Source organism: Gadus morhua, chromosome 4, assembly GCF_902167405.1.
Source record: "Gadus morhua chromosome 4, gadMor3.0, whole genome shotgun sequence".
NCBI classification, from domain to species: domain Eukaryota; kingdom Metazoa; phylum Chordata; class Actinopteri; order Gadiformes; family Gadidae; genus Gadus; species Gadus morhua.
Window position 1 is genome coordinate 10,821,593 of NC_044051.1, and position 11,582 is coordinate 10,833,174.

An 11,582-nucleotide genomic window follows, 5' to 3' on the forward strand; every position below is an offset into this window, starting at 1 on the left:
TCTAACTAGTGTGTAGAATAAAGACTCATTGTATTGTATCTCTCTTCAGTGATCTAGTACACTTCTTTTGTTGTTTTTGTTTGCACATTTTTCTTTCAAAAAGCTGCCAATGTAGTCCTGCTGAAATGATCCATTGGCCTATTCTATGTGATGAGGACAAGCCTTACATTGGTCCATCACGTCACATAAAACAAAGGTAAAGTTGATAATCATGCAGCCATATAATGTGCAGATGGTTGAAAGCACCAAACCCAGATTTTCAATTACTTATCGAGAGTATTTAAGCATATAGTCATGATTTTGATTCTCCAATTTTTCTGTAGCTAATATATATTCAAATCATTATGCTAGGTGAGAACTATTATAATTTAAATGTAGGTCAACCATCTTTTGATTGTGTATACAGCCTGTTCTTTTAAATAAAAGCTTGGTATCGCATCAATAGATTTATTCGCATAAACAGATTATCCCAGATAAAACAGTTTACTTCTAGAATCACATGGTGCGAGGATCACTTATGTTTTGGTCAATCTACAATAACTGCTGCCTGGGTGCTCAGACAGCAGAATCTTACAAAACACACCCACAGCAGTCATTCTAGAAAGATATACTGTTATAAATCAATCAATCGATAAGGTAGAACCTGGTCATGCCTAATATGATTTATATGAACTCAATGCACATGTGATGCAACCACAACTATTAATTTGCCAAGCACTCTCCCCAACATCCATATAGTACTTTGCCCTTGCAGCATTCTTTACTAGATAACTGCAAAGCAATTACCAAGCACTCTATGAATCATTTTGTCAATGATAGTTAGCAGCATATCAAGTTATAAACCTGATCCTTAAGCTGTTGAGTCTAATAAGCCTGTTCAAATTCATAAAAAAAACCGCTTGCACTGAGTTTCCACAATCGGCAATCAATCTGAACCGTAGCAGTGAAAAATAGCAATACCGGTATTACCACCCAGACTTGAAATGACATGAGGGGCTTTGACGCTGCAAAATGTGATACATCATAATGTAAATTAGGTTTAACACAATAAATATGTGCATATCCTGTATGTTTCACATTGTCGCACTGTTCCTTTTGGCCAATAACCTTCAGATGTCACAAGACTTGGTAAAGGGCTGTGTTCCAGAAGTCATTATATTGCATTTGCACATTCGTCTTCACTTCCTAAATCTCGACATGTTCCTTGATAGTAATTGTGCCAGCTGACTCAATCCATAGTAAACTAGAGAAGCTGCTTAAACCTGGAGAAGCAGACTCAAACTAGAGAAGCAGCCTAAAAAGCAAGAAGCAGCCTAAAGTTATAGAGAAGCCACTTAAAGCTAGGGACGCAGCCAAAAGATATGGAGAAGCCGCCTTAAGCTAGGGAAGCAGCCTAAAGATATAGGGAAGCAGCTTCAAGTGGCCATGTAGCATGAGTCAGTCTTGCATTAATTTGTCTTTGCTGCATTGTGTCAGCTTAACACCAGAGAAACATAAAACTATGTGGAGCATCTCAAAGAAGGATATCCACCACTACTGTGTAATTCATTTAGAAACAATAATATTATTACAAGGAACAAGCATTTCTTGATATTCACTTTTGGTTGGAAATGTTCACTCTTTATTGCACAGTGGCAATCTATCCTTTATAAAAGTGAACGTAGTCCATTTTTTAAGAGGCTTAGTCCTGCTTTTGCATTTCTATCATGCCTGGCAATGCGAAAAGTTAGTGCTTTATTGGCCGATGTCTAATGATTCAGTCGAAACCTCTCCAAAGCACTTCCTGGGTACACTTATGTATTCTTGGCTCCAAGATGATTTGCGGCTGCTGCTTCTCTAGTTTACTGCAGACTGGAACAGTGGGTACTAGGCCCTATGTGCCACAAGGCACTTGGAGGACAGATTACAGGAACAGTGGGTACATTTGGGGTCAGGGAAAACATCCGGAGATTTCGGAAGCAAGCGAAAGTGGAATCAATGTCGACAACTGGAAATCCCCCTTTGTGTCAATTTGGCTCTCCTGCATCTACAAAGGGCTTTGGGATAGTCGACTTATTGCCTCACACAGTTACCTATCCATATTTTAATTGTGGCCTTAAGTTGCGGCCATAAGTTGTGCTGTTATTTTGCGGCTTTTTGTGTTATTTTAAAACTTGTTTCAAATAAAACTTATTTTTGGACTATTCTGAAGAATCTTGCAATCCAGTATTTTTAAGATTTAATATATACATTTATACATTAATATGGAGTCATGATTCAGAAAGAGATATGTATTCACAAAGTCAAGCATCCAGAATCAAGGCCAAAATCCACAAATATAAACGAAATAATGAATAAAGTGTTGGATCTTTATGGGATGAAAACTCATATGTAAATATATATTTTTTTCATGTTGAAACTGATAATACAGATATTCAGATCCATGTGCACTATCATGTTGGCATGTATGGATTTTGATAGATTTCTGTTAAGAAAGCATAATTGCGAGTCAACTTTCGTTCAAGAGAACATCATTTTCGTTTTGGATTATTTCTTTAGGGATAATAGAAATAAGAAAGACATCATCCTACCATATCCTAACCTGTTTTGCTTGCATTTTGTGTTGTGGCAAATATGTGTATATATATGTATTAAAAAATAAGTAAAGAAACCAAAATTTCTGAACAAAGGAAGCAACAAAATGATAGAAAGCATGCTTTAATCCAAACACAGATGAAAGAGGTTTTAGACGTACTGTAAAAGCTTGCCATAACGTAGTTCTGACAGCGGTCACCAGTGAATTCATTCGGGCACCTAAAAGGGGAACACAAATGTGGAGAATTCAGATAACAATTCTGAGAATCGATTCTATAAATAAATGGAATTGTTGACTCCAGCTGCAGTCTTGATTCCAAACTGTCTAATCTATTAACTCACTATGTTTTAAGTTGTTAATTTGTATTTAAAGTAGCCATGAACCCCCTGTCTCAGTTCAACACATAAAAATAGAGAACAATGTGTTGCTGAAAGTTCCAGTAAGGTAGGCTACCTTGTGACACACTTTTGTAAGCTAGGACCTACCTGCAGAGAAACTTGGTGCTGCCTGGTATGACTTCCAGGGTGAAGCACTCTCCTCCATTCACACAATAGTTCTTCTGGCTGTCACTGCAGCGCATGACATGACTCGACGTCTTAGCTGCTGGAGTGGTGCTCACGGAAGCTACAGGAAGGTACGGTAAGGGACATTTGTTAAAACACAATATATAGTTTTCACGGTGTCATTGCAGGATTGTCGCTCATCACACATCATGAGTGTGCTCTTTTATGTGTATAGGCCCGGGCAGTGGACTAAACTAATGAAGATATCACATACTGAGGACCATGTGCCACTGCTACATAAAAGTAGCAGATCCATGATTAGTATTTTGAGCAACATTTATGATGACACCCCTGTCAAAAGGGTCTTTTAAATGTCTTACCCGTACGATGAATAAGTGCTTCGCATAAAACTGTAGATTTTTCAAACCAATTAAACTTTGAATGAGCAAGGCATTGCATTCATGAAAGCATTGGAGCTCAACAAAATAAGTATATTAAGATTATAATTATTTTGGTATTGTATATGGTAATTAGGGCCATCATATATCATTATTATATTGAACCTGCAAATGAGGAGAGGCCAAAACAACTTACAAAATTAAACAAAATGTGAATTCCTGTCTTTGTTTATTTAAATGTTTGAAATTACTGACCCTAATGTGCATTTGTCTATCTTTTTTTAAAAAAAATTCTTTATATTGCACCTAATGATTAATTCAATTAAATGGTATCCAGTTTTCCTATGTATACAAAAGTCTGTTGACCACACAGCTAACCATACAATGCAACAACGAGGAGCCCCTTATGCTGCATATATTTTTCAGGTAGTATGCTCAATTATTCATTAAGAAAAGCTGAAGGTTAAAACAGAATGAACGAGTAAACTCGGATCATAGTGGCCTAGTGATGATAATGCGGCATGAATAACAATGGTTGTAAAAAAACAAAAAAAACCTTTCTGCTGCATTGATACAAGCAGCATTACTTAAACCCTTTGATATTCATATGCAGTTCCATCAATAAGTTATAAGTAAGACTGCATGTGTTACATGTAAGTGCCAGCCAGTTTATTGGTTCTTTCATAAAGCCATGGTTGGTGCACTAGCTTTACTGTGCCATTGCATCGTAGTTGTTCCAATTCTTTGCACATGAACGATCTAGAGAGAGTAACCTAACCACTGCTCATGAGAAGAACAAAAGTTCATCTTGTTGTAAAAGTTAAAACCTATTCATCAAAATTATGTCAAATTTTGGGCAAGATGAACCAGCAGGCAACGGCAGATTCAAAGATAACCATAGCTACACTTGTCGGCGACCTAGCAGGGTTTTGTGGTATCTCAAGAACCAATCAAGTTGTTCCACCCTCAGGGCATGGTGCTAAAGCAGATGCAACGTCAACCATGCTGCTTCACTCTCACCCCTGTTGTTTGATGGTGTAGTGAACCACTACACCAGTTTAAAGAGGCAACAGTTGCATAAAGGGATTGACAACAAGTTATGAACATCGAATCCCTCCCGGACACAAGCCCCTCTTTTCCAAACCCCTGACAACCGGTACACTGCACCCCTTCTCCTTACACCTCCATCAGACCATTGCTCAAACCCATTGCGCTCCTTACCATTCCTTGGAGGAGAGATCCCTCTCTCTCCAAGTTCCTAGGTTTCTGCCTGAATGAATAAGGGAGTTTATCCTTTGTCTTTGGAAGGCTATGGATAAGGGTATGTTATAAAATGGGGCCTTTGAAGCCCTCTGTGACTGTAAATGAGATATACAGCTATACAAATACTATTGACTTGAATGAGGTATTCAAGTCGGGAGAGGCTAAATGGAAATGGCTGACATGGTGAGGTTTAGGTATTAGGTTCAAGATTAAGTTAAATTACTGTATGTTAGAGTTGGTGATGTTTCAGTATTGGTTTTACAGTATTGGCTAAATTTAAGTATAGAGATTGTTAAATTAAGGTTGAAGAGGGTGAATTCAGGAATTGGGTTAGAGGTGGTTACGTTTAGGTATTAGATTAGAAAAGGTTAGAACTAGAGCCAAATTTAATATTGGACGGGTATGATACAGGCATGCAACATCCACAGATACCAGATTCTTTTATTCGATTTAAAAATTGTTGTTCGGGATGTAAAGAGAATTTCAACTAAAATGACAAAAGTGTATTCTAAAATAGATTGCCTAACCTAGCTTTGAGTTTAGGTATTAGAGAATCATTATAAATGTTCTAACAAACAGTAGTATTTGCAGATCTGGAATCCATAGAATAATGTATCGTCTTGGTTGGCCTAAGGTTTCGGGGCCAGGCTGGAGTACCACAAGTAAGCAACTAACATTATATTTTGGAAGAAAGCTGCCAGTCAAAATACATAATATAGAATGAAAACCGCCACTATCTATCGCCATATGAAGTCACACAACGTAGATTGAGCCTGTGGCTCGCTGAAGAAAGCCCTCGCATTTGCAGTACTATCAACGTAACGAACTGGTGCCCGTTGAGACACTGGGAAAAATACCACTTATCGTCAATGGTGTCTCCAAAGTTAAACAAAACTAAAACTTCAGAGATTTCCACTTTTAACTAACCGATAATTAACAGATAACTAATCATAATGTCGTATTAAAAATCATAAACTCGTAATATTTACAAATGGTTTTCATGTTTAGCAATGGTTTTACATTTTAACTAGGGTAATGGTTAATCTTTACATTATATAATGGGTTAAGGGTTAACCCTTACACACATCTAAAATGGGAGATGGTGTGCCAGTGCAACTGGAATAACTTGAACAACAAGACTTCAAGTACCATATAAAAAAGTAACCCTAATCCCTATGCTAACAATATATTATAATTCCTATTAATTCTTTAACTAATGCTTATTGTTGGTTAATTAATGTACCTTTATTGTAAAGTGTTATCAAACAGGGTATGAGTGGTATTAATCTAAGTATCATACTTTCCTCTACATGAGTTATAGAATATAATTAGCTTAGTATAGAATATAGATTACATTAATTATAGGTCAATCTTAATGGTAGTGTAACCACATTTGCATATAGCATGTTTTGTATTTCAATGATATTTGTTTCTTTATATTCTATAATTTATCCAAATGTATTTCATATATATTCAGATATATTTACAAATAGAATACAAGCAGAGTCAAATGTAATCCTGGTTGTACTTTTTGATCTTGAATTGGGTAGTGACAATGCATAGTCCCACCATGCATTTGGCAAGTCATGAATCTCTGTTTTTAGGTTTGCGTGACAACCAACGATTGTCATCTATATTGTCATATATTGTCATGCATATTACACACAATGCAACAAAGTGCTTTCATCTTCTTAAGTCAGCTAGGTCAAACAACTGAACACCCTTGAGGTCTGGCTGCCAAAGCCTGTCAACCTGCTATGTAGACATTTTAAAGTTGCAACATCACTGCTCGGTAGCATCGTCATTATCAAAATTCACAAAAAGGTTTCTATGCTTACCACTTGTAGAGATGATTATTTCGTTAAACTCCACAGCGTTGTTTTTGACGGGGATCTGCTTGTCGGGTTTGGGGGCCTTCGACGCTGTGGGCTCGTCTGCGCGGTACGTCAGAGCGGTGGACGAGTTCCCCTGCAGAACTTTAGTCGATACCAAAGATCCAGAAGGTTTCGCTCTGACGGGGAATTCCTGGCCCGCCGTGGTTGTTCTGATAGTGTTGGCCAAAGGGGGAGCAGAGGAGAGCAGATGTGGAAATGACACAGGAAGTCCGAGTGTGGGGTCAGCTGATATGATGATAGGGCCCTGCTCGATGCGCTTTGGGTCTGAATGGGTTGGGGGCTCGTACTCAAAGATCTTGTCTACAAACACCCACTTTAGTCCGGCGGTGCACAGGGCTAAGCTAAGGAGGCAAGCTAGGATGGGTAGGATGCAGATTTTCTCAGAACGCAGGCAACTGTGAATCTGCTCCATCTCGATGCACACGCAGCAGGTACTTGACAAACTGCAAATTCCCATTGTCCATTCTCTGTCGCCCTCCTCCTCTTCTCCATCACCGCCGGCCCCCCCCTCGGCTTCCCCCTCCGAACCAACTTCGCTCTCCTCAGCACCGGCCCCCGGCTCCTCCAGCTTCTGGTCAGTTGCATGCTCAGCATCCTCGTTTGAAACGTTAGAGGGGACGGATCCGGGAGGCACCGCTAGCATGACATTGGGGTCCTCGGTTCCTTCGGTCATCCTTTCTGTCTCTTCGATCCAGGGCTCTCGCGGAACATTACCTATGAACTCAGAGCGTGGTGAAACGGATGTCGTCTGATCCTTCCCGTAATGTATCCCATTGTCAATGGGAGGGTGCTGGGATTACAGAAAAAAAAAAAAAAAGCTCTTCAACCCCCCCCCCGAAACACTGACCTTGTTAGCAGACTAGAACGTATTAAGGCAACTCTCGGTGCAATATAGAAAGTTTGTCATTGAGATGTATCCATACAGCACTCATATTAGCAGTCCCTATCCCCGGGAATTAGATCCACAAAACGACGGTCCCGGATATACAAAACCAAGTTGCGGGAGGAATTTAAACATTCACTCCTTTTCTTTTGTGGTCGGTATTGTCCAGCATCAAACAAGGGATAGCGGCAGCTGACTCACCTCAACACTTGGGGGAACAGAGGCAGCTGCTATGCACACTTCATAGAGAGAGGGCGCAGCATGGGTACCGCAAAGAGGAGAGCAAAGCGGCGAGAATATCCAGACACTGCAGCAGAGGCAGAGACATACTGTGTTTGGTCTGTAGTACGCACGCGGCCGATGGGAAGGGGCTGAATCATTCGGGAGCGGCAGTGTCCTTCCTCTCCGCAAAGCCAAGGAAACAGACCGGAATAAGGGGCAGGAGAGAGAGAGAGAGAGAGAGAGAGAGAGAGAGAGAGAGAGAGAGAGAGAGAGAGAGAGAGAGAGAGAGAGAGAGAGAGAGAGAGAGAGAGAGAGAGAGAGAGAGAGAGAGAGGGAGAGAGGGAGAGAGAGAGAGAGGCTTGCAGCAGCCTCATGGGGTGGTTTGAGCACATGAAAGGGATACTCCCCTTTGTTTCTTCCTATGCCCCTCCTCTACCCTTGAGCTTCTGCCTAGTCTATATACCTCCCCAATCCGTCTGCCTTCACCTACCCCGCATCACACACATCCCATCCACCCTTCTGTACACGAGCCGTGCCCGTCCGCCATCAGTCTCAGATGTACATTCAGAAAAGCTTCTCTCTCCCTCCCCCGCCCCCCCGCCCGACGCCCCGCACCGACGCAAATGATTCAGCAAAGTTGATCAAATTAAAGGGAATCTTCGCAATTGCGTCTGGCTGCTGCTGCTGCTGCTGCTCCTCTCTAGCCTGGCTCTGCATGTTGCTTGCCCTATTGATTATGCTGACACACAGAAAGTGTGTTTATTTCAAGGGGCGGGAGCTGCTGAAACAGACATGTGATCTCTCCCAGAGGACCGAGTCTGTGGTTTATTCTCATATCCGTCTGTATCCGGTATAACACTGTATAGGTCTAGGTTAGAGATTGACCGATTCAAATGGAGACTCAAGTCCGGTTTGGACACCAGGGGATAGATGAGATTCATTTTTGTGTCATAATCGTATACAATGGCTACAGAGGAGAAGCAGGCCTTCTACACCAAAGTATTCTTCCCAGAAACATAGAAACCAAAGCACCAAACATTAAATACTTAGCCTTGGGCATAAATATGCATTTCGTATGTGTGTATGTGCAATGTGTTTTGTCTTTCTCTCGTCCCACTGAGAGTAGATGGTTCGTGATCATCATTCATTTCTTTTATACAATTGGTGTGAACAGGGCATCATTGGAGATGAAATCATGTATCAGCCCATCATTACAATTTCTATTCTGTGACAGCCTTCCTCGCGAGGCTAATAGGCCGGCCCATCCAAAGACTATCATCCACGGGTTGAGGAGGGAGGCTTAAGAACACCACGTGTGGAAAGGTCAGGGCATTGGCACTCTCTCCTGGGACACCAGAGTGTGCCGTTCCAAAGAATTAATAACACTAATGTTGTCTTTTGTGTGTGTGTGTGTGTGTGTGTGTGTGTGTGTGTGTGTGTGTGTGTGTATGGTGGGACGGGGGGTTGTAGTGCCCCTTTCAAATAATTAAACCCCCTGCTCCTCAACCACCACTAAATGTACTCACACACACACGTGCACGCACAGACACACGCACATACATGGTGTATGCTAAAAGCCATCTATCTTGCCATTTGCGCCCTCCCTCTGTAAACATTTCTGATCAACATAATTCTGAACGCATGCGGGAAGGAGGTTACATGAACATAAACTAAACAAACTATGTGTAAACATACATGATATGCGCTTACTTACGCCAAAATCAATACACGTAGTGGTTCGGGAAAACAAGGGGATGTCGGGACTTGGATTTCCCCTTAAGCAGCCCACTTACAGACCACCATTAAGAGCTATCTGTCATATTAGCTTCTAACATCTGTATGGTTCTCTCAGCCTTTAACATGTGGAGTTGTTTTGTATTTGCTGGATATATTTTGAGCTCTGTCAGGTGCCAAGCATCATGACTTGACGCAGCCAGAATTTATTCTTCAATATTATTATCTTTGAGGTGGGGTCCATTCAGTCTCTGATTACTTTGCAACGTGAATGTGAAGTCATTGACCAGGAAGGCTTGACCATGGATTGCGGAATACAGGACTGCGGGAAAACACACCAAATCGGTAAAAACATTTCAAACGAAACAATAAAGACATGTTTTGCAACTTTAAACAAAAACCATTGATGCTGCATCAATCCAAAAATCTGCATGAGCCAGAACATTATCTGATTCATTTTCGGCTGTACAGTTCAGCCTGGTGGAAACATGTGATATGATTTCATCCTGAAGCATTTATCAGTTATTAGGATACTTTCCATTGCGTTTGGGCGGTGCTGTCCCCCTCCTCCCCTCCCCCCCCCCCCCTGGTGACGAAGGATGAAGTCACCAGTGCTGATCCCTCTGGGGGTCAGACGTTGGAGGAGGTTGAGCAGATCAGACATCCATCACCTCTTAAAAACCTCCTTAAGAGAGAGCGACAGGGAGAGAACAGAATAGCAGGCATGCTTTAAATCATTCAATGAGGACAAGCATCTTTCAGCTCTTTTTCACGGACAGGACGGAGGTGATGGGCCAGCTCCACAGCATGGATTCATTCCATTAGAGCGAGGATGCTCCCTGCTCACTACTGGAAGAGTAGTGAGTTTAGGGTTTTCCCGAGGCTTTCCTAAAGAAGACTGCAATGTTTCTAGGTCAGAGTGCCTCCGTTGCTCCTGCATTAATTATAGAATGGACCAAAAATGGCAGCATGCAAAGCACATTAAAAGTGCGTGCCTGGTCACCTGCCTCAGACACGGTGGCAGGGTTTGTAGAAAATGAAAACTCCAAAGGCCCGTTTCCTCTACGTCTTCCTCTCTCTTGATTTCTTCTGCTACCCCAATTGAATTCCCAATTGTAAGTGTTGTCGGCATTAATAAAGGATTAGCAGCCCATCGCCCTCCACCATTGAGATGAGCAGCTCACACAGTTAAGAGATCTATAAGTGGATAGATCTGTAACCACCACTTTGAGCCTCTGGACACAAATGAACATAGAAAATAACTATATACCAGTTGCGGCATGTTTTTTTTGTCTTAGCAATGTATTCAAAATCCAAAACCTATTCAAAATCCAAATCAATACTTGTAGCACTGATCACAGGAACTTGCTTGTATGTGAAAGCTTACTTGGCATCCCCTTCAGAAGGGGTGCCTAAATCACAGCATCTTGTTCAGCCCTTTCACGTTGTTTCTTGGTCTGAAGACCAGCTGCCGATCAGCTTGGGTTTCTCTGTCCCGTGGAGAACGCACGGTGTCTTGTGTCTGGAGATACAGGGTTCATGGAGGTCATTTGATGTTGGGAGACAAATATGCCCAAAGGCATGGATGGGTTGTTGTCATGGCAACCCACCTGCTCGGACTGGCCAGTTCAGTAAGTGAGTTAGTGCCACATATCCACAGAGAATTTGATGAGTCCGCACACTTTTAAATATTAAGGAGAAAAATATCATCTAGGACTGCAAAACTATTTGAACAATACCATTTCTTTGTTTATGTTTTTTTTAATTTCCCCAGTTACCATCCCTACATCGATATCCAGGGTATTAGTTTCTTACGTTGGGTAATTTGTTAGGCTTGTAACCTAAAATATTTATATTCAATATTTCTTTAATTGACATCGCATGAACTATTTGGAATGGTGGCATTAAACCCATCTCTAGATCAAGATCCTGCCTTAAAATGAAAACACTGCCAACACTTCTGCTGGAGGATTGGTTCAATCATGTTCTTGCATTTGCCTTTGATCAAATTACCCCCCATTCTCTCTGTTGATGTGGCTATCAGATGTTAGAATAAAGAATCATAAGCACATATCGCTGCATTGCAGGCCTGCATGAAGATCCCGGGTT

The 11,582-nt window shown here is 41.3% G+C and overlaps 1 protein-coding gene across 1 annotated transcript in view; it reads right to left on the minus strand.

Annotated features, from left to right (window-relative positions):
* nrg1 (neuregulin 1) overlaps positions 1-7,997 on the minus strand; it is a 16,223-nt gene extending 8,226 nt beyond the window's left edge. Inside the window, exons 1-3 of the mRNA XM_030355445.1 lie at positions 6,578-7,997; positions 3,061-3,199; positions 2,735-2,793 (exon numbers count right to left, since the gene is read on the minus strand). Coding sequence (XP_030211305.1) covers positions 2,735-2,793; positions 3,061-3,199; positions 6,578-7,307 — 928 coding nt within the window. The 5' untranslated portion in view covers positions 7,308-7,997. The remainder of the gene's footprint in view (positions 1-2,734; positions 2,794-3,060; positions 3,200-6,577) is intronic.
* Positions 7,998-11,582: the final 3,585 nt, after the last annotated feature.